At 40.6% G+C, this 27568-nt stretch overlaps 1 protein-coding gene across 5 annotated transcripts in view; it reads left to right on the top strand.

Moving 5' to 3' along the window:
- The window catches only part of jmjd1cb (jumonji domain containing 1Cb), a 124705-nt gene that overhangs the window by 59647 nt on the left and 37490 nt on the right, over window positions 1-27568 (top strand). For 4 of the 5 annotated variants that reach the window (XM_071463645.1, XM_071463647.1, XM_071463649.1 and 1 more), the window contains one exon: window positions 18049-18162. In XM_071463645.1, the coding sequence (XP_071319746.1) occupies window positions 18049-18162 (114 nt within the window). Of the gene's footprint in view, window positions 1-8776; window positions 9085-18048; window positions 18163-27568 lie in introns of those variants that run through there. The other variant, XM_071463648.1, reaches the window with a different exon arrangement.

The following is a 27568-nucleotide window of genomic DNA, read 5'->3' as shown; positions in this document are numbered from 1 at the left end:
AAAATCTTGTTACATGACTTCATCAACCATAAAACGCATCAGATCATAACTGCTCTGGTTTGCGCATGATTCTGATAAAAGCTTATATTATACAGCAGCATTATTTTCGTCCTCTGAAATAGTCCAAAACACAGTTGTTTATTAAGTCACTGGCAGCCTGTACCTGCTGTTGACTCTTGAGACAGATTTAAATTCATCCACACGGCTCTGTTCTTGGGATCAGATCTCATCTGTCACCAGAGAGAAAACCAGCAAAGAGGAAGAAGAGAGAAGGAGAGAGGAAGAGAGACAGGAGTCGGAAGTGACTCAGACTGAGAGAGGTTTTAGAGAGTCTACCGCTCCTTTTCTGTACATCTGTCTATTATTCCCTCAGCCCCACAATAACCTTTGCTCTGTGTGTGTGTGTATGTGTGTGTGTTTGTGTATGCGTGTGTGTTTGTGTGTGTGTGTGTGTGCATGTGTGTCTGCGGTTGCATCTGAAACCCAGATATTACATCATCTCTCTGTCTCCCATGGAGCATTAAGTACTGTGTGAACTCATTACACACTCAGTGCAGTCTCCCATCAAAGGCACAAAGTGAATGACCAGACGACACCCAAGGGCAGAAAGACAGAGAGTGAAAGTGAACAAAGACAGGAGAGAAACAGTGGCAGTTATGCTGCATCGTACCATCATAGGAAATGAAGGAAGGAAGATATAGAGTATTTTATAAAACATACTCAGCTCCTAATGCAGATGGTTATTAGCCTTTGTCTCATATGACACTTTGATGTCAGTTGCTGTAAATGCTCCAAACTTGTCAATACATTTGTCTTCAGCGGTGTTGGAACTGACTTGGTTGAATTGTGAAGGTCTTTCAAAGGAAAAACTCCTCTGCACTGAAAAAAAAAAAATCTAAATTTCTTCATACTGGAATTCAGCCAGTTGCCAACCACTAGTGGTCTCATATAGAGCTTCAAACCAGTTCTTAGGTTTGCATGTTGAACCTAGCATCAGCCCAGAACTAGGACTAGGTTTGCATTGATGGAAAGGAGGTAATGGTAACCACCACAGCTGAGCGACTGGCACTGTACCTGTCAATCACAAGCTAATTAATTAATTATTTAATTGTGAGAAAATTAATTTACTGTATAACTTCTTTTCTAACGTCTTTTGTGATTTTAAGTATAATATATATTGTTTATGGACTGTTGGACAAATCAAGCGCCTTTTATATGACAAATGAATCAGTGATTAATCAAGAAAATAATTGCTAGATTAATTGAATAATGACAGAAACTGTTAGTTACAGACAAGATTATCGACTTCTATTTTGAGGAAGTATTTAGGACTTTTAATTAACCTGCAGTACTTTTGATCCACATGTATATACACATTTTATACACAGTTTATAATGGAAACACTGAAGGGAGCTAGTTCATAACAATTTACTATTATCCTGACAAGCTCGCTAAGGCTAAAATTTACCAGTGGTGGATAGGAGACTATGGGCAAAGCAGTTGAAAATATCATTTTTCTGCAAATGTATGCTTGTTGAAACTACTCCTACAAGTTGTAGTGCAATTTCAATAACAAATATAGATGTCATTGCCTTAAGTAAATCTAACTTAGTTCATTTTAACCTGATGTCATTTTCTCTGCTCTGCTCGTTTTTTTTTTTTAACTCGATTAACCAAAAAGAGATATCAGCTTGTTTTATCTCAAGCAATAGAATTTACAGAAAACTACCCTTATCTTTATTTTCTCATGTCTTGTTTTTGCCATATAACATACTCCATGGCCATGATAGAAGATTCAGTCCATATAACCGAACCCTGCGTACATGTGTTACCCAGAGGAAAACCTGCAGGTCAGAGCGGGGAGGTCTGTTCCTGTTGTAACTGGAGACAGGCTGCTGAGCTCACAGGCCACATGACAATGTGTCTGTCTGCCACCTCTGTAGCAAAGGCAAATGATGCAGAGCCAATGTTAAAACTAATGGGACACTCTATTTTAGCTGACACACGCACACACACTTTCATGCGGTGTTCTGGCTGAGTGCCCATGTGCTGCTACACACTGGTGTTATCTGGCACAGATCTCCTCTGTCCTAATTTCAGACAGACAGACAGACAGACAGACATGAAGAGTGAGTGAAGCTGTGTTTCACAGGTCTTGTTTATATTAAGAACTGAAGGTTATAGTATGTGAGTGTGCGTGTTTTTTATTTTTTAGAAATGAATTCCTCAGGAGGTTTTATCTTAAGCTGCTGCCAGCACAGAGGATTTCATGCAAGCATCCCTGAAGAGATGCTATAAATATCTCCCCAAAACAAACCTACCAGCTTGTGATGCATACAATTTATCTCTGTCTATTAGTTTTTACTCATGTTCCCACAGAGAATCAAAGGGAAATGACTGCAGAGATGAAGTGATGAAATGATTCCTGTTGGTTAGATGGTTTTCTAACAGCAACATTGTTATTCAGCTGTGATGAATGTGCTGTACACTGATCAGAGTGAAGGTAAGCAGGATTCATTAAAGATGGCAGTGGTGGATACACTCATGTCCACAATCAGGCTCACTGAGTGTCACATAATCATATTCACAGTTTCACACACACAAAACAAATGCTTTATGATTAATTAATTCATAATCAGGCCGCCAATGAGATGCACGCAAGTAGATGTTGAAATGTCCCTCTGTTGTTAAAGGTTACAGCTGCTCAAGTGCTCTATTGTCAGTCCTCTGAAATGGCAGGCATGTGTACAATAGAACATCTTATGCAGCTAACTCAGTTCTTCCAGGAGATGGTACTGCTACAGGATATCTTAGCAGAGTCTTGGTATGTAGATAGTTGTTTTATTTTACCAGCATGTGATCTTTAAAGTTCACACACTGTTGCATGATTGGTATTTTTAGCTTTATGTTAGTATAACACCTCAGTGTTAATGGCCTGGAGTTACAAAAATAGTACAGAACCCATATCTTTACTTAAACAGCTTTCCAATGTATTGTGCTTTATTGAATATAGAGGTGTTGTGCATATTCAGCAACTTTTACTCTGTACATTTTTCTGTCTGTAACAAAACTGAAGTATTTGTTGTCTTGTCTGGTCACACCAGAAATAAGATATGTACCGATGTATTTCTGATACAATGCTATTATTGTTTGAGTAATTGCACATCTGAGCATAGCTGAAGAAGACTCTCCCACCACATCACTGACAGCTGAAGATTAGTAATTCTGTCAATGACCTGGTTAGAAACCACATGGAAATGTGTTGCACTGCTCTTTGGTCATCAAGATGAATCAAATTGGAACAGTATTTCAGTATCGTGCTGTATATATGGATCTTAAGAGTGAATACAAAGTAAATTCATGTCTGACAAAGATGTGTTTTTCCCAGAAGAGCTCTGTAACTATTATGCTTCTGTTAAACATGCCAGTTCTTCGGAGGGTGACCTGGTATTCTTTTCTGGTGGTTGGGTCGGTGAAAAGTATCTCTCTGTCTGAGAAAGGCTTTTTAAAAAGCTGGAGAAATACTTGAGTGGCAGGATCTGTCTTCTTTTCATTACAGCCTTAGAGACTGAGGCCCAGGCTACACAACCACTTCACCTGTGCATCATGGTCACCGAATATCTTGGTCTTCATATGTGGTGAAAGCAGCCAAACAGCCTGCATGAGACACACACATCTGAGGCGCGGCTCAAGCCTCGCTGCAACACTGCATCTAGAGTTTCAGCATTGAGGCTTTTTTTTTTTTTTTTTTTTTTTAACGTTTGAGGTGTGATTCCCTGCAAAAATTGACAGTGAAAAGATATATTGATGGTCATATTGACATCATACCAGCATTTAGCGTATGAATGAAGCTAAACAAAAATAACGCGACTACTTATTTCTTTTTGGACTGCTCATCAATGATTGATGGCCATTATCAAAGGCAAACTCAGTCTTTTGTGATAGGCATGTCAGTAGCAGTGCTGGAGCAGATACGCTGACAGTGTGGACACACAGACGCGTATGTGCTGCAGCAGTTCAGCACGGTAGCCATCATATACAGGTGAGGTAAGCAGTGTGGCTCCGGCCTGACACATATAACCCATCTTTGTTGGTTTGCATGAAGTGTCATCATCCTCAGCTCTGATTTTTCATCAGTGCTGGTGAGACTGGCATCCGATTGGTCTGTCGCAAAGTAACGGCACAGTAGGGAGGATAGGGAGAATGAGAAATGAGAACTGTATCAATAGATGTCGTCATTGATTCAAATCTCTGTGATTTGATGCAGTGTGATTGATAACATGTTGAAATCATCACCACTGAAGTAGTTTGAAAATGATGACGGCCTAAAAGCGAGATTTCCACCATAACAAGAACACAGTAACCTGGAACACACCAAACACAAGATATTGTTGTAAATGAAAATGTGATTGTGCTGGTGATTTTTTTTAATGAACCAAAGCAGAGGTCACATTGTGCACTGTGGCTGTAACTGGCCAACATTTGGTGGTTTATTGTTATTTGTTCAAGCAGCGCAGTCAAATTAGAATCCAGTTCCCAGGGTTCCTCTGAAGAACAGCTGTGCTGCACCATCATACTCTACTGTAGCACTGTCAATCTCCCTCCAAAAGAGTATGTAGCTAATAAACTTAAAATAACTGGAGATTGCTATTGCTCTTACTATTGCTATTATCTCTCAGATCTTCCACTGAACATTAGCTTGACGGATGAAAATTGACAGACTTTACTTTGTAGGATTTGCTTGAGCCTTTTATTAGTCACTCAGTCTGTCCATCTGTCCACAGGTCTTAGGAGAGCACTCCATCCTGTTGTTGCCCTCAGGGTGCACAGTTTTTTTTTTTAAAAAGACAAAAAAAGGATGAAAATCAATGCAGGAGAAGAGATGATGTTCATATTCCACATATTCCTCTTATTCCTCTGTGTTATGCTAATAACAACTAATGTAGCCACAAACCTCTGGACACAGGAATGATTTGGTCATATATACAGTGGTTCTCCACATGAACATGTGTTCATATGTGCGTGCACCTGATGAAACTTGTGCTTCCCAGCAGCAACCTTTGTGGGAACTAGTCTGGACAATACATGGCGCACGTAATTGTAATACAAGACAAAGATGATTTAGTCTCTCTGTCTAGGTTAGTTAACAACTCGGGACGTTTCCTGGAATTTAAAACACTGATTAGCTGGGCAGACTGGGCAACATGGATACACATCTCTTATTAGATAATAACCATCAAGTGTTCAGCCAAATCATAGATTAATAGTTCAGTGTTCTGGTATCATAACACAAGATCGTTACTCCCTTTGAAATAGACGTCTTCAGATGAAGCTGATCCAAAACAAGCAAGTGGAAATGAATTACCATTGTCCAGTCACAGTGATGGTCCTCTTTGCCTCTTTTAATGAAGAGTCACTGATGTAGAAGTCGGAGTGTAAAATCTTTGTTTGAATTTTCTCTTTCCTGGCTACAGACTGCTCAAGTCCTGCCATGTTACCTAGCAACAATGGCCCACTTTGTAAAATGAAATACAGCACACACATACACACACGCACACACACACACACCAACACAGACTCCCAAATAGATATCAGCAGGCATCTTGTTATCTGGTAACTGTTCTGGGTCTGTTGATGATGACAGGAGAACAAAGGAAGGAGAGGGAGTGTGAGTCTCATCACATATAGCTCTCCCCTTTGAAAGCCGTTTCTCTTAACTGTGCCCACCACTGCAGTTCATCTATAACCTACTGTTGCTGTATGTAGCTGTGGAGTGCATCTACAGCCAAAGTGTACACCCACTGCAACAGTCTGGGGCTTGTGCCTTGTTCATTGGCTTGTTAGCCCAGACAGCGAGGAAAGTAGTCAACTGTGTGAGATGTAGTTTTGCTGGAAATTGGGTCAATAAAAATGCCAACCCCCCTGTCTCTCCCTCTTTCTCGCCCCCTGAGCAGATGGAGCGGGGCTCGTGTAATCTCCTGCCTCCCGTGGATCTGTGTGTGCATGTATAATTATAGCTTACCTTTATGGCAGCAAGATCTGCAGAAAAAACATTTGTCTCCCTGCGCAGAAGCAGGCATCTAACTGACAAACAGTAGCAGCAGAACACAGGAAATGTTTCAGTCAAACTTTTAATTCACTCACCTTACTTCAGACTTCTCTAGGGCTTCCAGTTTAGAAGATAAGATTGAGATGGAGGGTGCATTGTACTCGTCTTATGTATCTACCACTACCACTCCACACATGCACACTTCACCTTCTATATGTTTTCTGAACTGGTCAAAATGATTTCTATTTTGTATTGTTTTTGATACAGGATTTATAGCAGAGGTGTGTGTGTTTGTGTGTATGTACCTTTAATCCTGCATCCATGTGCCAGATGGACTGCAGAATATCACTGCACAACTCTCTTGTGTGTCTATCTGTGTGTGTACTGTTACTGTAGTGGCGTGTAAATCTGCTGAACGATGGAGCGATTAATCAGAGCTGGTTTATGGTCAGCTGATGAGGTCAAAGGTGACTGTTAAGGACGTGTGTGTCTGCCAGGGTTCAACAGCAGGGCAGCCAACTCTATTTATAAGCACACACTCTTCAGTCATCTAAATGTCTTGTCGTACCTTTTTCTATTTGTTCATTGTATTTTGGTAATGAATCCCGTGTGTCAAGGAAAATTTCCTTTGTCTGAAGGATAGCGGGATGAACAGTCAGCTGTCTGTACTGGTAAATTGAATCTTTGAAATCCATTTAAATGTTTAACATTTTTATAAAATATTAAATTAATGGAAATCCCAAACTGACCAAATGATCCCAAAGCAGGAAGAAGAAATGGTGATACATAAAGACAGTGTTCATTACACAGGGCTTTAGGCACATTGCCCCCAATTTATTGAGATAAAAAATAGAAAGATGATAAAGTTGCAAAATATTAGCTGTACAAATGAAAATCCTAATTTCTGGAAAGTTCCCATTTCAGTCCACTCCACAGAAACAGCTAATGCCATGCTGGTTCCACTAGGATAATCTGATACTGGTATGATGAGTGAATCATAAGATGGCCAGCTAAATAGTTTCACCTCTCTGCAACTGGAGTTACCATAACTTAAAAGGGAACTCCACTGACTCTATTTCTTTTCCACATCAAGGTCTGTCTCCAGGTGTTTCCAGGTGTTGGGGAGTCCTCCTGCATATGTGAAAACATTAGTATGAAGCCAGTTGTTTCTCTAGAGAGAGCACTGTGAAGTCTGATAAATGTCCCCATGATAAAAGTGAGTCTTGGTGTGTCTGAAGATGACAAGTTTGAAAGGTAAAAACATTGGACTGTGGAGTTAGAAAGAAGTGAGCTTACCAGACCTGTTTAGTCAGACACCCCCTCACTCATCTCTGCTGCAGGCTCCAGGCTACATTAGCTGCTACTAGCATAACACATTCAAATGTCTGACTGGTTAAAATGGTGGAGTGCTGTTTTAACAGACTCGCCCACTGAATCAGTGGTAAAATACTTTCCTCATCCTTCACTCAGCCCAGCACTGACTGTAGGTCAGTTAGGTTGGATTACAGCAGTACACTGGTGGTCCTAACTGGCCTGATGGATAATAATCCCTCCCCTCAGCTAATGTTGTGGCACACCAGAGAAACCATAGTGACACTACACACCAAAGATGGTGACTGCACTATTTATTTTACCACAACTGAAAGCAAACAAAGACGTGCATTCATCTATCACAGTGATAAACTGATGTGAGACATGAACAATGTTCAGTGACACTGCTTATCTTAAAACATATTTCAGGGGCTTTGATGTCTTCATGTGCCCTCGTGTGATTGATGCATCAAAGTGTGATGCACAACTGAAACTATCTGTGTGTTTGATGAGAGGTCGCTGTGAAGATTTCCTCGAATTAGGACTACTGATGAATGCATACATAATTTTAATAAACTTCCCCCTAATGAGGCGGCATTAGAGGTCAGTACATTTAGTCAGTGTTTTTCAGAGTCACTTGGGGGAAGTGTGCTGAAAGTATGACTAAGGCTTAAAATACTCGGAATAGCTCCAAAGGATGTGACAGGTAATTGTGCAGCTTCCTACACCTTCTGAGCTTTTTCACTGAAAACAGCTGCTGCTGGAAACCAGGCTGATGAAAGACTGAACAAACAGTAAAGCTGTGGACCATAAAACCAAAACAATGAGCTAATGCAGGCTAAAAGGCCCCAGCTCCTGGCCACACATGGTCATTTGAATGGTCCATGAATATAAAAATATTAATTAGTGCAGCTTTAAATACAGTTTCTCAGTCTCTGTCATTATCAGACTGTAATAACACAATTCTGTAAACTGTCAGATTCACACAGTGAGCTTTACCTGTCCCTCTATTCTGTGTAGACAGTGAACATCCCTGGCCAGTGTGAAATACAATATATAAATGTTCAAATGATGCATGTTAACCAATGGAAATGAGGTCTGAGAGTGGAAACAGTGGTGTGTAGCTCTGCTGTAGCCTTTCATGCCCAAACAGTTGCGAGAAGATGGCTTGAGTCTTTCTTCACTGCTGTGTCTTACTACAGAGGTGTTTGTATTTGTGAAGAAACGATTCTCAATAAAGCTGAGCTGAACAAATCAGAGAGGGGAAGGAGTAGGAGGGAGAGAAAGTGAAAGAGAGAGCAAGTCAGACAGTGTGGTGAGTAAGAAGCAAGCCTGCGTCACGCAGAGAGAGAGGGGAAGTGAGTGTTGGCCAGCCCTGCCTCTGTCCCTCCCTCCCTCCCTCCCTCTCGCCTCTCTGTCCCTCCGAGCGTCAGCAGCAGTTAAAATGTCGGCTGTGTAGCTCGTCCTCTGCTCTGCTCTCTCTCCCTCTTGGCCATCTGTCTTTTCTTACCACCAAAGGAAACCCCTCTCTCTCTCTCTCTCTCTCTCTCTCTCTCTCTCTCTCTCTCTCCCCCCCCCCATCTCTCTCTCTGCCTTTTGTACCCTCGTCATCCTTTCTTTTCTTTCTTCGTCTCTCCCCTGCTTGTTGGATCAAAGCTAGTTTTGTCAAGTGTTTTTCTTCAGAGCCACTGCTCCTTGACTTCGTTTGCAGGCGGAGGAGAGAGGTAATGTTACAGTTTTATATGCTCTGCTGTTCCTCACATTCAGGTTTTATGTTTTTTTTAAGACTCGTCGCTGTTTTTCATTTTAAACCAGGGTAGAGTTTGATCCACGAGATTGAACGGATTGAAATGACAAAGTGCCTGGGAGCTGTGGATATTTCCCAGAATAGATATACAGTCATCCTGATCTATTCTCTCCTCGTAGTTGACATGTAGGGTGTATGTGTGTGATTCTGTGTGTGTGTGGGAGGGTGTGTAGCTTGTAGCTCTCTGAAGATGCTGTTTAAACTGTAATCTAGCTGCTTCCTCTACACCACCTTGCCTAGCCTACTACAAAAAAATGCTGTCATCTGTACCCCACCTTAATCCAGTTCTAGCCTGTTATACTTTGTAGCGTTTGTTGTAGAGCAAAAAGGGAAACATTTTATAACTTGAAAAAAATATTGTAGATTTCAAACCACAGAAGATCATAGTACCTGTGGATTCATTTGTTTTCCCCCCAAATTCAGTTTGACTTTTTGCCATGTTCAGTTCTTTTCTGTGATACAGATTTTTCCATGAGCGTTTACCACATCAGGAACAGCAGCGACCAAATCTTTCCCAAACTCTGTTCTGGAAACGTACACCACACTTGACTTTGTATTTTCATTAGCAGAAGTTACCTCCGTCTTTCCTTGAGGTTTATGTGGTCATTCATATCATGTGTGTCAGAACGTGGTGTGGTCTGATTCATTATCATAAGGGATACTGCTCAGCTCTGAACATGGCTCACTGCGATGGCTTCCAGTATCTGCTGGCTTCTACATCCCATCAAGATATATTTAACTGAAATAATATTTATGACATTTTCATATAAAAGCTGTTAATGGAAACACATTGATGATGACTTGTATTTTTTTTTGCTTTGTTTTTGTCCTAATTTTCAACATTTGGATGGAAACACACATTTCTTTATGTGTGTCCAGACATGACATGGACCAAGCCTAGAGTTAAAAAGTCCAAATTTAATTTCTCGTATCCCAAAATAATAAACAGCTCAAATAAGTGCAGCAGTATTCTATTTGCATTTTGGCTGGTTATCTGGTTATATGTTGTAAATATACACTCAAAATACACATGAAATCATAAAAGGAAAACAGTCAAATGAAATAACTCTCACATACACTGCCACAGCTGTGGTTTCATCTCAGTTTCCACTTTTACTGCTGTGTTATTTAAACTCCTCTGATTTCCTTTCAGTTCAGAACCTCAGTTCCTCTGTATTGATGCACTTGATGTGTTTGCCAGGTGTCATGACTCTCTAAACTGCTCGCGTCACACATTAAATTATTCAAATGTGTACGACTGACACACTTGTGTAGGGAGTGCGCATGTGAGTTTTAGAACAGATGAGCTGTTGTCTTTGGAGCTCTGTTTGTTGTTACATGGTTTAAAAACCTTTTATTCTGACTGATGAACCTCATTAACAGCTGTGTCATTCTGCTACTTGGTTTTCAACATAATATCACATTTTTAGATGTTCTACTAATACTGATACTGATACTAGTATTGTAAATGCCTCCGATACTGTCTAAAATACGGTATCGAGTAGTCACATCTGGGCACTGATCTCATATCATGAAACTTATTAAACTTAAGGGTTTCACGCTCAGATAAAATGGTAGTTTCCCAGGAAATCAATTCCTCCTCACTGCTCTGAAGTAGCAGTAGCTTACACAGGAAGTTGCCCTGTGCAGCCACTGGGAATTACTGTTTACTGTTTTTAAGCGTCACAGTGTTCTGTATGCAAGGCTTTAATTTTGAGGTGTGGCAGTAGTGTCAGGACAACTAGTGGAGGAAGTGTTATTTATTTCAAGATTTATTTATTTATTTATTTATAAGTGACAGTCAAATTAGATAATGAAAGAAAGATCCTATCGGATTCATGTGTCTGTTCATGTTTTACAAAGGGTTTAACCTGAGCCAACAATGACAGCAATCATATTACATCCATACAGGGTTAGTATACAGCTGGTAAATGTTTTGGTAACACAGTGGAATCAGGTCAGTATTCGCTATCGGTTGATATGCAAGTTCAGATACTGGAATCAGTATGGGTAAGAAAAAAATGGTATCGGAACATCTCTAAATTTTCATTGGCATGAAGTTAGAGATGAAAGTCTTTTTGCCTTTTGTCTCTATGTTGGACTGTAGGATGTAGGTTGTCGCCCAGTGCTGGAGCTGCTAGCTGCAGTAGCTGTTTGGAATATGACTCCAGGTGCTGGCTGGTTCCCTGCAGGGTCGACTAGCTGAAGGGTGGTGGAGTGTCTCATAGGAGAAGCACTAAGCCACCTGCTCGATGGGCCAAGCACAGGCAGAAACACATTTCTGTTCAGTCTGCTGTGACGGGTCATTCATCCTTTATATCGCTGCTGTTGTCTTACACTAAAGACTGGACACGAATGAAATGTCACTCTTTTAATCAGTGCCACGGAAAAAGGAATATTTGTGTTTTAGTAATTTAGTTTGCTTTAACAACAGGGGGCTCATACTGCTGAATTTGTGGGGATATAAATCTGTTTACAATCACATTGTGGGGACTCACCTTCCTTTTAGGGACAATAAGAACATAAATTGTTAAGTTTTAATACAAAGAGTTAGTAAGTAGGTTTCCAGGAAATATTTAAAGTGATAGAAAGGTGCGTTTGTGTGTGCGTGTGTGTGTTTGTGTGTGTGTGTGGGCAGCTGTGTTTTGACAGCTCTGGTCATTTACCATCAAAGCAATAAGCAGATGAGAACACAAAGTGTGTGTGTGTGTGTGTGTGTGTGTGTGTGTGTGTGTGTGTGTGTGTCTAGAAAAGGAGCTGTTGTACTGTGACCTATTTAGAGAACACGATTCATCAGTGCAGCACTGCCACACATCCTGCAAATCCTCAACCATTTCACACATTTTTTGCTGGTGATAGAAGAATTGTCTAAAATTACCAAAATAGTCAAATGTCTTTTTATTTGGAAAATACTTTCCAAATACTTGGAAAATACATCCCTACACTGTCGTTATTCAGAGAATGAAACTGTTACTTTGCAACATCTGGCAGCTGGATTCTGATGATTGTGCCCAGCTGTATTTTACTTTGCTTTAAGACAAAAGCAGCTAATTGCTCGTATGGTATGTAGTAATGTGATGTTGTTCTTTAGCTGCCACTGCTCAGGGGACACTTTCCACCAACTATTATCATGTTGTTTCTTTTTGCCAAAATGATTTCTAACCTAGAGCAAAACACTGCCCCTGACTCTGTGTGAATTAAACCAGTTAGATACCAGCTTTTGGTAGGTCACAGCCCATACCGACGAATAAACCACCTGCTGCTGGTTTTCTCAAAAAAACTCATCAAAATGTGCATAGTAGTGGTCTTCTCCCTGAAGTTGTTAATCATGTGACCTTCCTGATTAGTTTAATTTTCTGTTCACATCCAAAGACCCTCTGAGATCCTTGGCCCAGGGTGAGCTCCCGGGTCATTGATGGTAGACAGCATACAAAGCTCCTCTCTCTCCTAATTTGTCAAAAGTGTCAAAAATGCCTCTTCTGGTGTTAAATTTAAAAGATGTAAATCCAATCTGAATTACAAATATAAATCTCTCACACTCTGTCTGGTCCTAGCGATGGGCCATCTGATGATCTCATATCCTGAACAAGCTTACTTTGACATATGAGCTACCTTTTAGATGAATTGTACAGATTGCATAAAAAGATGCTATATTTGGATATTTAATTTTAAAAGTTAAGTCACTGCTAACAGCACATTGTTAATTGTTAAACATCTAACAATTCTAAATTGTTAAATTTATCTATCAATTCTAAATTGTTAAATTGTTACGCAGTTGCGTAACAATTCTAAATTGTTACATTTATTTAAATTCAAATCTAACTCTCTAGCCTTATCAACAAGGCTAGAGAGTCCCACTGTCACTGATCCCCCTGATCTCCAATTGCACCAATCTCCAGCACAAATTCCTTGTATGTGGAAACACACTTGGCAATAAAACTGATTCTGATTCTGATTTAGCCTGCTAACCGCAGCTGGAGGACTGCAGCAGCCCTTGTTCTGCTCTGCAGCCTTGGCGAGCTTGGCGTAGCGCCACATGAACAAGTTCTCCACCAGAGCCGAACAGGAGCAGTAACCAGCTGCAGTGATGGTTCCTGAAAGATGTTGCTTTTACAATCCATCTGCGGGACGAGAGACCTGCCTGCATGCAAGAAACATGAAGCGGGATGAGCCGGGGCCAGCTGGTTAGCAGCAACTGAACTTCCTGAATAAAATGACAAATGAATACAGCAAATAAACTAGGCAAAAAATGTGATTGGTTGTGACACAATTTGTAATCAGAAGACAGCATCGTGGGTGAAGGCTAGAGGCGGGTGGAATGAGTCAAAGTTGCGAAAAGATTTGAATCATGCATCTGGTCAGAACTTTCAGAATAAAATCAGAGCAGAAAGAGATGCAGAGATCTGTGAGTTGTATCTTTAACCTTGAGTTGAAGTGACAGGATTTGTGTCCAGGCCACCCTATGTACTAATCTTGTGATCACATGAGATCACATGGCCTCTCTAGGTCACTTAGTGATGCATGAGCTCCACCATCGCCTCTTCAGTTCCTTTACATTCTGCTGCTCTTCTCCTTATCAATTATTCACCACACACACGTGTGCGCACATACACAGGGCAGTGGAGTTGCGTTGTGTATTCATGGAGACCGATCTGCTTTCTTGTACTGGCATTTTTCCATGTCTGTCCTCTTCTGATGCTAATACTTCTGGGACGCGTGTGTGTGTGTCTTTGTGTGTGTAAATATGCTTTGTCATTACATCTTTGGTTGTCTTTATTCCTGTGCAGATCCATCCATGTGTGTTGTGTACTGACAGTAAGTGAACGTGTCTCTCATCTGTTCATCAACTCTCCTGCTGCCTGTCTGGAAATGCACAGTGACAGAATGCTTTTTCCTGGCACACTGTGGCAGATGTGACCTAATTGTGGTTGAGTGGTGTGTGTGTGTGTGTGAGGACAAGTCATTTTAAAGGGATGGAGGAACTATCATTTCCTATAGTCTGAGAGGAATGGGAGCAGCGATCCGCAGATGGCAGCCACACTCTGTGTTTGAAGTTGCTGAGTTCAGAATCAAATATCTTAAATCCAGAACTATGAAGTCTCATGTTTTCATCATCCATGGACGTGTTTGTGTGCCTAGATGAATCCAGCTCAGGTTTAATGGTGCAGCTCTGCCTATCATCTGCTTCACTAAACACAGTTGGACTTAATGTACCTAAATGAAATTCCTGCTGGGCTGTTATTGGTAGTTTTTTATATCTTTCATTAGCCATTATGAGTCAGAAAAAGGCAGGTTCTGACAAATCTGGTCAGATTTAATAGTAAACACAGAAACAGTTTTCTTGTAAAGATGGAAATCAGATGACTAAGAATCAAAGCTCTGACTGTGAGGTGTGAGTTAAAGTAGCCAGAGCATGAATCATTAATGAAAATCCTTCAACCTGCCAACTTTTTCTTTGTTTTCTTCGCTGACAACAGACCAACAGAAACAAGACTTATACAACAGAGTGTGGCAGTTTATTTGTTCACATGGAAACAGCAGTTGATTAAAAACATTCTCAGCACTGTTCCATTAATCTTAATGCAGTTGTTGAGCTTTCAGTTGTATTACATGATCTTCCTCAATAGATGGAGGTTGATGGGAATTTGAACATGTACCATTATATGACAACTGGGCAAACTTCCTCTCTTGAAGAAGATCATGTGACATGACTGAAAGCTTCAGAATGTCAATTGCTGTTTCCATCAGTCTTGTAATTTGACAAAATAATGCCAACTCAAGGTCCACTTATGAGCTTTTTTTTTGGAACTTTCAACTGTGTCTCATGGTCTTCATCAGAGGATGGAGTTTTTTACCTCCATCTGCTGTTGAAGACATGTGAGCTTCATAAAAAGATAGAAATAGACCTTAAATTAGGATTATAGTATTGTTGAGTTTATTCTTGAGCTTTCACTCACATCTCACTGTCTTCATCAATGGATGGAGGAATTCGATCAAATTAAAAGATCAGTGTCCCACATGCTGTTGAAGACCTGTACAGGCCTGTGTCTGATTGGACAGCAGAGACAAAGCTGCAAATATCATTATCTGCTGGAAGTGAAACAGTTGTCAAATAAAGTAATAACTGCAGGTACCCAGTGCATGTCTTCACCTGCTCACTATCTGCCAGATAAAATATTCAGCTGAAAAATGCTGTAGACTCATTTAGACCAGTTAGTTAAAATGCTGGTGTTGTGATGGCCCCGCAGTTTGATTCTGATCTGACATCTGCAGTCATGGTACACTGGAATATTTACCACCATGTTTTTTTATCTAGAAAACTGTGTGCAGAAAGAGTTGAGTAGTTTAGTTCTTTCCCCATGATCATGGTCATGCATCCTTTCTGCAGAGGCTTACCAGCCTATTGTGTCTGCAGTGGTAGCCATGGTAGCAAGCCTACTTCATCTGTTCTGTATTAACATGCTGTGAACCTTGTCAAGGTTCCATCGTGCTCCTGCATCTCTGCTCTGCATTCAGGCTGTCAGCGATGGCCACTCTCATAAATCTTTCCCATCATGCATCTATAATGGATCCTGGTTATAAGAGTCAAATGTACAGTGGACTCTCACCTCTGATGGCTGATCATACAGGCTCTGCACACTCATGTATTCAGTTTCATTTACTGTGAGGAGTAAAAGGCTGTTGGGTTTGTGCTATTGACTGATTTATATATGAGAATCTCTCCTGATGATGAAGTGTTAGGTTGTTATTATCTTGTGTTTTTGACACTCTTGCTGAGTGTGTTTACTTCCCATTCTGATCAGATTTTCTGAGTGTAGCAGTTGTGCACATGTAAATGATATAATCCTGGTTACAGAACATGAATAAGCCCTTAGTGGGCCTTCAGAGCAAAACCAGCCCTGAGAAAAATACTAGGGATTGTGATGGCGGAGGTGTGCTGCTGCAGGTACTGATCAGAACTATTTTCAGTTCTAATTCAGGAAGATATGTGTTAGGAATCTGAAGATTTATTGAACACTAGAGTCCTGCACAGTGGTTTATAGTATTATGAGACAGGACTTAAGTTTTCATGGCCACAGTTATTTTATCTTTTGTCGTGACCATTGTGAGGTAGCTGGAGTCTTCTGCAGGTACCCCGCTGCTTTGACGGGCAGGCATCACTCAAAAGAATGAGGGGGCTGTGTTTTTTTTCTGCAGAGCTAAAATCTATCTGAATGTAGCCTTATGATGGTTTCAAGAAAGCTGGACATACAGAGTGAAGTACTAAGGGCTGGGTATACTTGATCAGAACTAGTTGGTACCACAGGGTGATATTTTTAAAATATGGGGATAACAAGCTAAAAAAAACAAGCTAGAGAGAGAAGATCAAACCTTGGCTCTTTTCTCACCTTTGCACAGCTCGACAGTCACAGTGTCAAGTGGGTGTAAATGTCAGATTGTCGTTTCGAAATGGTCAGAGCCAGCACCATCGATACTGACATTGGAAAAGTAGGGGGAGGGGTTTTCAGAAGCTATTCGACCATCCATCTAGCAGTTGTGATGAAGTGTACTGACCTCTTCAGATATAAGCTGGGATGCTGTGCCATGGAAACATCTGCTGTCCGTGCAAAATATAAGTGAAATTCTCACACTGGTTATGCAGGTGATAAATTTGATTGTTGCTCAGACTCAGACATCAGAAACCTGGATAAAGTTAGAATCTGATCTAAAGTGGGATATTGGTGTGTATGGTAACATGCTCACTGTCAGTGTGGTGTCCAAATGATTCTCCAGAATAGGACACTGGTCAGGACTCAGTCCACTGTGACACTTACTAAAATAAATACCAATAATTTCTGTCCAGGAGTGAGGCCTGTGCTGCCGGCTACATGCTGCCACTGCTGGCTGGAAACATGATATGTATAGACAGACAGAAATAGAGCTGCAGACACACACACTATCATGTTTTGCTTGCACGCACAATATCCTGCTGCCTCCTGTGGGTGTGTGTGTCTGTCAGGGAGGGGGGTCACAGCGGTCATGTTTCTCACCTCTAATCGCTCAACTCTCTCTTAGACCAACCATGTTATGTAACCATGAATGACGGCAGCACCCACCCCCGCTACACCCACACACAGACAGACAGACACACAGTATATACTTGACTGACATTAAAATAGAAAATGAGAAGTGATGTGGTAGTAAAGACACCTTAAGACAACCTCTGCACAGTGATGAATGCAGCAGTGAAGAGTGTGAGTGCATTAGAGTCACATCAGCATGTATAGATCTAAAGAGGAAGTATGGGAGCCAGTGCAGCCTCCTCTCTGTGTTGTATGTGCAGTAACAGCTGAGCAGACCGCAGGCTGACAGACATCATCAGTGTGTGTGCGCGTGTGGGTAAAAGAAGCAACATCAAAGTGGAGTGTTCTGCCTTTGAACTGTCAGACTTCCTCTGCTCATTAATTTATTCACCACTCTGGAGCTCTCCTTCTCTTCCCTGTTCTGTCTCTTTCTCCTCTTTCCCTCTCTCTCTCTCTCTATCTCTCTCACCCCCTCTCTTTCTCTTCATCTTGTCTCTGCTTGTGTTTTTCTCCCTCTAATCTTTTATGGTGCTCTGTCATTCATCTCTCGTCCTTCATTTCTCCGTTTCCTCTGCGTCAATTCTCTGACATTTGGTTTACAGTGTTTTTTCACAGGGAACTGCAGCTCCAAAATGAATTATAAATGTATTGTTTATTGCATATTATAGAATTGATGAACTGTACAAAGCACTTACCCTAAATTGATTGTGATGCAATGTTTTGACCAGATTGCTCATAGAAATAAGCTGTCCTGCTGATGTTATTATGTTTTTTTGCAACTGTTTTTGCTGACCTTGTTGTATGTTTTGTGTGTGCAGACGTTTAAGCCAGTGGTGGGGAAGAGCCTGTTGTCATCAGTAACAGCAGTGGAATTCTTGTTAGACCAACAGCTGGACTTCCTGTTGGACCATTCAACCTTCCAGCCATACCAGGTAATAATCCTGCTCACGCTTATATACTGTATACACCGAATCGGGCCTTGTGATGTAGCTTGCTGTGCCTGAGTACTACTGATTTCTGTTTAAGTAACCACCACCCATACAGTGCCATATATCTGGAACAGATATCCACCAGATGCAGTGGCTCCAGAAAGTGTTCAGACCCCTGACTTTTTTCAAGCTTTTTTGTTTTAATGGGTAAAATTTAAAATTTGAAAAAAAATCAGTCTAGTCTATCTCTGTTTTCAATATCACTAAAAAATAAAGGCAGAAATGTCATCTTTAGAGGTGATGACAAAGGAGCCTCAGGAGAAGAAGGACAACCTGCGGGAAGGACACCTATCTCAGCAGCTCTCCATAAATCAAGCCTTTTTGGTAGAGTGGCTAGACAGTAGCCACTGTGAGTTAAAAGGCATATGACAGCCTACTTTGAGGACTTGGAGGATGAGTGATTAATAATTAAAAACTGTCTTTGGTCAGGCACCGTTGACTTAAATTAACATATTTCTAGACTGAGTCTACACATGAGAAACATCAGAGATTCTGCTTAACTATCTCGTCCTTCCCCCACCAGCCTATTATACCAAACTGCATGAGGACAAGGTCATTTCTAGTATTTCCTCAGAGTAACAAATTCCAGTGAGCAAACAGTTACAGTATGCCTGTCTTCAGACGCTGAGACACTACAACCGTCATGACTGGACAGTCTGGCATCAAAGGTTACAGTGACTTTTGTAAGTTACTACAAAACAAAATTCAATAGTGATTCAACAATTATTCATAAACATTTCAGGAAATTCAGCAGCCCTGATGAGCAAGAGTCTCTGGCACAGAAAACATCCCTAAAATGATGCATAGTGGGGCAGCATTATGCTATGAACTGAGAGAAGGATGAACGCAGCCAAATAAAGACAAAAACATGTTTTCACTTTGTCAATGTGGTTTATTGTAGATTGATGGGAAAAATAACAGTTTTATCCATTTACAGTGAAATCTACGACACAATAAAGTGAAGGGTCTGAATATTTTTCTGAAGCCTGTAAATCTGATAATTCAGTAAACCACCTGACACTGACAAAGACTGATCTTAACCAAGAGGAGGCTTGAGGACATGTATGTATGTATGTATGTATGTGTACTCACATATAAATGAATGCAAGGACATTTTGGGAAACATGCTCATTTTCTTAGATTGTCTTAGATAGACAGAAGATAAATACCACTTTTATGTCTGATGTCTAAATGTGAGGCTACAGTCAGTAGTCAGTTAGCTTAGCTTCACATAAACACTGGAAACAGGGAGATAGCCAACCTGGACCTCAGTCCAACAGCAACAGAATCCTTTAAAGCTCACTAATAACATATTATACTGCACATTTTCTATCAGATAATTTTTTTTTGTTTAACATGTTAGTGAATCTCATATTTAAGTGGTTTAACTACAGATACATTCCAAAAAACAGACCTTAATGATGGCTGATTAAAAAGAGCATCCATACTGTTTTATACCACCTTTGGCTTCAGAAACATCTTCACTGAGCACAACAGAGATGCCTCCATATCTTCTTGCAGTATTGCTTCTGAAATTTGGTTTGGTTCAATCTTAAATTGTACCTTATTAGAGGAACTCATTCTGAGGTATCTACTTAAAATACAGCCATTTTTTAAAAAGTTGAAAAAGGTCATGTCTGAATCAGATTTTAGAGAGACTAAACTAAAGGCTGAAAGAAAGGTTTAAAGTCAGCCTTGTTAATTACTACCTATGTTTAAAGTTTTGCTATAATACAGTTGTAAAATAAACCATTAGAGCAAAATTAAGTCCTGGTCATTGACTTAAACTCAGCTTTTGTGAGACTACATGAGGTTTGGTGCTGCAGTGACAGTGGCAAATCATTTTGGCAAAGTTGTCTGATATGTTCTATCATCATGGATTATCAATATGCTTCAAATATCATATGTTATAGATACCTATAGTAAGAGGAGTCCACACGCTTCGATTTCTAAGCTCCCATGTTTTTAGTAGTGCAATGTTTTGATCTGCAAGGTCTCTGCAAGCAAACATCCCCGTGAGCAGAAGCAGGCTACATATACAGACACAGTCAGACAAAGGCTTTGGAGATTTTTTTTCCTTTTGTTGCTGTTTTTTTGTCCTGCACCTGTACCCAGCTATGTGCATACTGTTCATCTCATGCATGCATACCTATGGCACCTGATTACATCAATTGTAGAGATTCTACACTGTTCTGCTTTCACAGCAGGGATGTAGATTTGAGGGGAGAGTCTTGGCTGTGATGTCTCATTCATGTCACAGGTTTTAGCTGCAGAGCAGTTAACACATGAAAAAACCACCTGCGATCTTGGTGTGCATAAAAGGCTTCTATGCTGTCTTTTGGCAGATGTACACATTTTAACTGGATCTTATTAGTTAATGAAGAATTAGTCATTCATAATTAGCTCTATGCTGGATACTGCAGCCATGGAGTATCATTGGCCCTTGAGAACAGCCAGGGTTGGGTGCTGTGCTCCATATGGATCTGACACTGCCAGGGTTTAATGTGAATACAAAGCCAACACATGCAGCCACAGTCTGTTCTCGGACTGATTTTACACTACTTCTCAATACTGACTCATAATTTACACCCACACATCACACACATTCAGACTTACTGATACGAAGACACACTCTAGAGACTGTAGCACCACAACAAGCAGTATTTCATAGTGATGTATACTTGTGTTATGTGTGGCTGTGTATTTAATTGGAGTGTGTGTATGTGTGACAGTGCTCCGCAGCTGAACACAGCTTGTATTGTGCTGGCTGGAACACTGTGTTCCACTCGGTGTCAACCAGACGGGAAGACTGTGTTCCACACTCTGACCATCCGTCATCAGTTTGTGCTTAAGACAAGTCCAAATACCAAGAGTGAGACACAGTTTCTATTTTTTCATTTGATTGCAGCCAATCAGAAGTCAGATCCACTGTTGCCATGTCCTCTGGTGACTCATGCTTTGAATCTGTGCAGTAGTTTCTGTGGCTGTTTACTGACTCTGTCATGGTCAGCTACCATCAGAGCTTCACACTGTAAGCAGATGTGATGAACAGGCTTGCAACCTTTTCTGGCGCCAGCAAAAAATGATAATATTCCAGGAGCTTGATGGTATTAGTTCTGGTTAGTACTCTTATGCTGGACAACTATCAGGACACCGAAGTGACAACCAAGAGTGATGTGTCAGATAATTTATTTTGTTATTAGAGAATAAGTGCAAGAAATTGGTTGTGACTGAGAAGCTGGTAGGAGAGGAGAGAAGACAACAGCCCGTGCAACTCTGGCTCATCTTTATTCTTACTTGTTGGCCTTAAATTTTTCTTCAACCTGGCATTTACAGGTCTAAAAGGCAGCAACATGGTGTTTTAAATTTTAGACACAGTAGTTTCAGAACTGTAAATGGGCTGTGGGTTGTAAAAAGGAGACATGAGTCTTGTTGTATAACATGCATGGAAGGTGATTTTTCAGCCAATATCAGTGGTTATCAGGATGCAAATATAATATTCCCTTAATCTAAAAAATTCCAAGTTGTAGATACAGAACTTAGTAAGTGACACAGGAGTTGGTATGAACTGCAATCAAAGATTTATTAACAGAGAAAAAATATTCTTATAAAATATACTTGAATCTTCAATCTTCATATAATGTTCATACAAATCCACACAAGTCCCACAATGTGAAATGTTCACCAGATGAGAATGTGTAATGTGTATCAGAATGTGTGTGAATTAAAAAGCAGATGTTATGATGAGTTTGTTGCGGGGTGCCTGTTGGTCCAGTGGATCAGTGTAGGTGATGGTGTTACATCACCTACATGTAGTGCCTACACTATGCAGGATGTGCAGACAGTGGCTGGTGATACTTCAGCAGATTGTGGTATTCCCTCTATCTGTCAGAGATAACGGTATACACCCAATAAGTTTCATGTTGGACTTAAAAACCAGGACTCATCTTACCCACTTTGTGGCCAAATTACTTTTTAAGAAGCCAAAGTATCTCCACATACAGGCGTCCTGTTATCTCAGTTCTTCACATCTCAGCATGTTGTGACCATTGAGCCGTAGTTTTCTGTACTGGCACACTTTCCGCAGAGGGAGTCCTCAACTCTTTTTTTTATTACAAAACAACAGCATGCAGTGTGTTTAACTAACTCAGCTAACCCCACTGCCTCTTTTTGGAACAAGGCTACCCATTTATGAATAACTGATGTGTGATTGGTTGGAAATACACTGCAGGTCAAAAGTCTCAGAGATGAATAAGATAAGAAATAAGATAAGAAGTACTTTATTTATCCCTGTAGGGAAATTCACAATCATGTATTTAGTTGAATTAAGATTGAGTCTCTGTCATTATCCACTGCCTTTGTCTGAGTTGTTAAATAGTCTAATGGCAGCAGGAGCAATGGATTTCCTGAACCTCTCAGTCCTGCAGCGCAGAGAGATGATACATTAGCTGCTGCTGTGGCTGCTTCTCTGGCCTGCAAGGATGTTGTGGAGAGGATGGTTGGAATTGTCTAAGAGCACCTTCATTTTTCCAGTTGTTACTGGAATTTACAGAGTGTGATGTCTCATTGTTTCTGAAATGAAAGAATAAAGATAGATAATAAATGTTGAAATAAAGGAGTCATGAAAATTTAAATCCTAAATTTAATCTAGATTTTTGACACATCCAGCAGCTGAACTCACTTGTGACGTTCTTTCTACAGTAGAAATCAAACATTGTTCATAAACTTGGTCCTAACACTGTTGCAGAAGTTCCTGTTGCACTTGCAGATTTCTTTGCTTTCACCTTGTGTCCAGTTCATTCCAAATCTGCTCCATATGGTTTAAGTCTGGAGACTGTGCTGCTCTTCATCCTGTGAAGCCTCCATCTGGTTCTTTTCTTCTAATGTTTTGGCTCATTATCTTGCTGTAAGATAAAGCCCTGACCAATCAGTCTGTCTGCCTTTGTGACTTGTTTTCACACCAGTCTGACAGCAACATATAGTCCCACTTCCTGCGGTATAGTATTGTCCTAATAATGCATCAGATGGTGTAGTACCACAGTTTGTTCCAACACTGGAACAGTGGGTTTGTAAGGCAATGTTTCCTTTAACTTTCACAGCTTCATTTACTTCCATTGCTGCTAGAAAGCTGGAAGTTCACCAACCTTTTCATCCCTGAAAAGGTTTTCTATGTAATTTACATGATTTCCAGGTTCTGGTGACCTGAACTTTTTTTTTAACTTCTTCAGTTTACTGCTGGCCTTTGCACCATTTAAGGTTTTTCACTGGGCTTGAACTCTTGAGATTAAAAAAAAAAAAGATAAATGGGGTGTCCTCCAACTTTTGACCAGCAGTTTAGCTTTGCTTCTTCGATGTGATTGGTTGTTAGTATGTTGTCAGTGTTACTTAGATACTTATGCTTCTAACCTTCTTATGGGGAACAGCTTATAAATAAATTGATAACCCCACATGCTCTTATCATGAACAACAACAGAGTCGACTATTAGTGCTTCAAACACTATGATGCCAAGAGGCCTTTGATGACTCTACGCAAAAACAAGAAGATCCGATAAACATCTCCTCCCTTTGAACAGAGAGGACTGACAATTTGGACATTGTAGTCCAAACACAGTGGGTGATGTAACACTGCTCAGACACAACAGAGAAACCTGCTAACACAGGCTCACTAGACACAAGGTGGCTACATCACACCCCAACATGTTGTGTTGTTAAAGCTCCTCTTCTGCAGAGAATGACAGTTTATGTGTGTGTGGAAGTGCGATTCATCCATCAGGCTTTATGGTAAATATTCCAAAAGCATCAGACATGCAGGTCATGGTGTGCCATCTATAGTTGTGGTTAGGAGTGGTAAGGCGGTAACAGCAGTCCTGTTGTACATACTGCACCTACAGAGAACGTGTTGATACATAGTTCAGTGTTCAGCAACACAAGAGGTGTGTTGTGTGTAATCAGGCCATTTCCAACAGTTTAATTCATTCTTTACTTTGTGATACAGAGCTGTACACACACATCCATGCTGTCTGTGTTTCCTGTTCATTCCTAACAGGAGTTAAGTGCTGTGTTTCTCTTGTTTCAGTCACTGTGACAGAGAGCAGCGATCACAGTGAGCAGAGTTTGATCAGATGTGTTACTGAAGAGCAACAATTAGTCTTTGTTCAACTTGTTTCTTGTGGTCTTCACTTGCAACCGTCTCCACTGGCATCAGAAACTTGTGTGAGAGAACAGCAGCAGCCCAACCTGACCAATTACAGCTTCTGTTGTCTCCAAGTGGTATCTCTATAACAACTGCAGCCCTGACATGTGGTTACACTCATAAGAAGGCATGCCAACTACTGTGTGACTACAGAGGCGATATTTAAAAGCAGAACTATTTTTGTAAACTGTGTAGATGAGCTCGCCTCAGAACAGTTTGCAGGTTACAGTCACACTCAGCAGCCATATCACCTCTGCCACTGCATCTCGTAACCCAGGCAATGCCGGATCACTGCAAAGTCCTCACTGTTGTGTTCAGTCACATGTCAACCCCAGGCAGTGACAGTGAGCGGTCATGACATCCCACTTCAAACTAGTATCTACAAAGACAAGCTGCAAAATATTTGTACTCCAAAGAGCATCATGGGTAGATGAAGAGGACAGAATGCCCTCGTTATATCCTGTCGGACTGTTTTGAAGAACTAGAGCTGTAATGTTTGATTACTTTCCTGACATTTTCAGGCTGTGCTCTTCGGCTGGTGGATTTTTGCTGCGATTGTCTAAAGGTGGATGTTTAACAGACAAGAGACATGTAGTCAAATAGTTGTTCTTTGTCAGCCATTAATGTTCTCTAAACTTTCTATCAAGTATATCATGTTTTAAAACTTTGAATCAAATTTAAACATAAATATGATTGGATCCCACTCACAGCTGTTGTATTTCTCAGTGTAGCTCCTTTTCAAAATAACTATGACACCATTCACTCAAGTGAAGGAAAGTGGGAGCTATACCTTTCTCCTGGCACTGCTGACTGTAACACATACACACACACACACACACACACACACACACACACACAGATTCCTCCATTCCTGCTCTCTGTTCCTCTGCCCGCACAGAGCTGCTCATTCTTCTGAGGACCTCTTAACCTCACAGAGCAGAAAAAACAGTCTGACTCTCTCCCTCACACACACACACACACACACACACACACACACACACACACACACACACACACACACACACACACACACGCTTACTTTCACACACACTCAGAGCAGTAAATCCATGACCACGCCCCTCTCTGTTTTTCCAGTTGGACAGGAAAACTGGAGGGAGGAAGAGGAGGGAGGGAGAGGGCTACAATCTGTTTGGCATAAACGGTTCAATGAAGTCACTGTTTAGTCGTCCAACCCAGCCTGCTGCTCAAGTCTGTGTGTGTGTGTGTGTGTGTGTGTGTGTGTGTGTGTGTGTGTGTCCGTTGGTTGAAAGTTATGGTGTGTGTTGAGGCTAAGGGACAGGAGGTGGAGAATAAAACTGTTAGTGCTGACTCAAGAGTTTGACCAAACCACACACACTGTCAGTGCAGTGTTGGACTGAGTTAGTTTTCTTCTTCATACCAACAGTGTTGGTGGTGAAAACATTAAATACAATGAACATATATTCCTATGAGTCCAGTCAGAATGTTGTATATGTCCGTCTGTACCCTCTGTACTCTATCTATAACATCTGTAAAAATATCCTCCACCTTCAGAGAACCATCAGTTTTGGTTGGTGTTGTATCTACAACACAGAGTGAGTGTGCAGGCTGAGCTCAGTCTGAGAACATGTTCTTCAATGACATGTTAAATCATATACTGCAGTCCAGTTTTAATGGTATTGGGTTCATTATGATTGATTTATTATTAACTGATTATTGACAGATTTTTTTAATATGTGCTCTTGACTGGGTTGTTTGGTGAAGTTCCAGTGAAAAAACAGCTGGAGTGTGTTTAGATTCTTCAGTGTGACATATTAACGAGTGAAGTGGAATACAGCTCTAATGATTGAAAAGTCAGTTCACAAAAAAATTAAGTGTCAACTATAATTGATTGATCGATTCATTGTTTTCAAGCAAAAATGCCGAGCATATGTTGGTTCCTGGGTCTCACAGGAGAAAATCCCCCAGTTACATCTGTCTTATCTGTATTATCTTACTGTGTTACATTGAGTATAATGGGGTTTTGATGGTGATGTCACCTTCTGGTCTAGGCTACTGTGATGAGTATTTTTGATCGTTCTCTGATGTTTTATAGACCAAATGATTAATCAATTAATGGAAAAGGGATTTCATTTGATTTGATTGGAGGGCTTAGCTGAACCAGATTAGGGTGAGTTTAAGATGTTAAGGTTTTAGAAGGAAGCTTTTTGACCCATACTTTTCATATATGAAGAAATAACGGCAGTTAAGTCATGGACACAGGATAAGGACATGCAAAATAGTTTTTTTTAATTTCACCTGGTCCTTGAGTAACAAACAAGTTTCCAGTACTGTACTGTGACAATGATACTGCAAACAAAGCCTTTTACACTTATACCTTTTCTTTCCGTGACACAGATTTGATAATGTTTCAGCTGCAGAGGAGTAATGTGTCTGAATGACGAGGACACTGCTGTGAGGAGTTTAAGCCAAGAGTAGGAGAAGTTGCACTGAGTTTTACTGGAGGAGGAGGGAGACAGCAGCTGCTTCACGCACATTCACACATACACACACACACACACGTGCACACACGCGCACACGCGCACACACGCGCACACACGCACACACGCACACACACACACACACACACACACACACACACACACACACACACACACAGACTGTCTTTTCTTTAATGCTGTTCAGCTGACAGTCCTGCCTCAGTGGAACTTTGTGGCTTTCTGCCCTGCAGTGCTCCAACACAAAGCTTGCTCTCTCACTGTCTCTCTCTCTCACTGTGTGTGTGGGTGTGGGTGGGTGGTTTTTGTCCTTTTTTAGATGCATTTGGTCTGTTTTTGTTCGTGCCAAGGTGTGTATGTAGCTTTGTGTATGTACATTTTCTGTATGTTGTCAGTATACTAGTACTAGTATTAAAGTAGTACTAGTAGTAGTAGTAGTAGTACTTTAAACTACTTTTTCAGAAGTAGTTTAACTGTTAGATACATCAACACACTTTTCTGTAGATAACTAACCTAAGACAACCTGAAATTCACTGATACATACACATACACATTATACATACGAATACACAATGTAAATATCAAATATTGCAACCTCACATAAATACATCAAATCGAGAGTAATCAAACTAAAATAGATTTATCATGTTATTGTGAAACCAAACCCTTATTATTGTTA

This window comes from Trachinotus anak, unplaced genomic scaffold (assembly GCF_046630095.1).
Source record: "Trachinotus anak isolate AG129_WGS33_773 ecotype Australia unplaced genomic scaffold, CSIRO_AGI_Tana_v1 ptg000025l, whole genome shotgun sequence".
NCBI lineage: Eukaryota > Metazoa > Chordata > Actinopteri > Carangiformes > Carangidae > Trachinotus > Trachinotus anak.
This window is presented reverse-complemented; position numbering and strand designations above follow the sequence as displayed.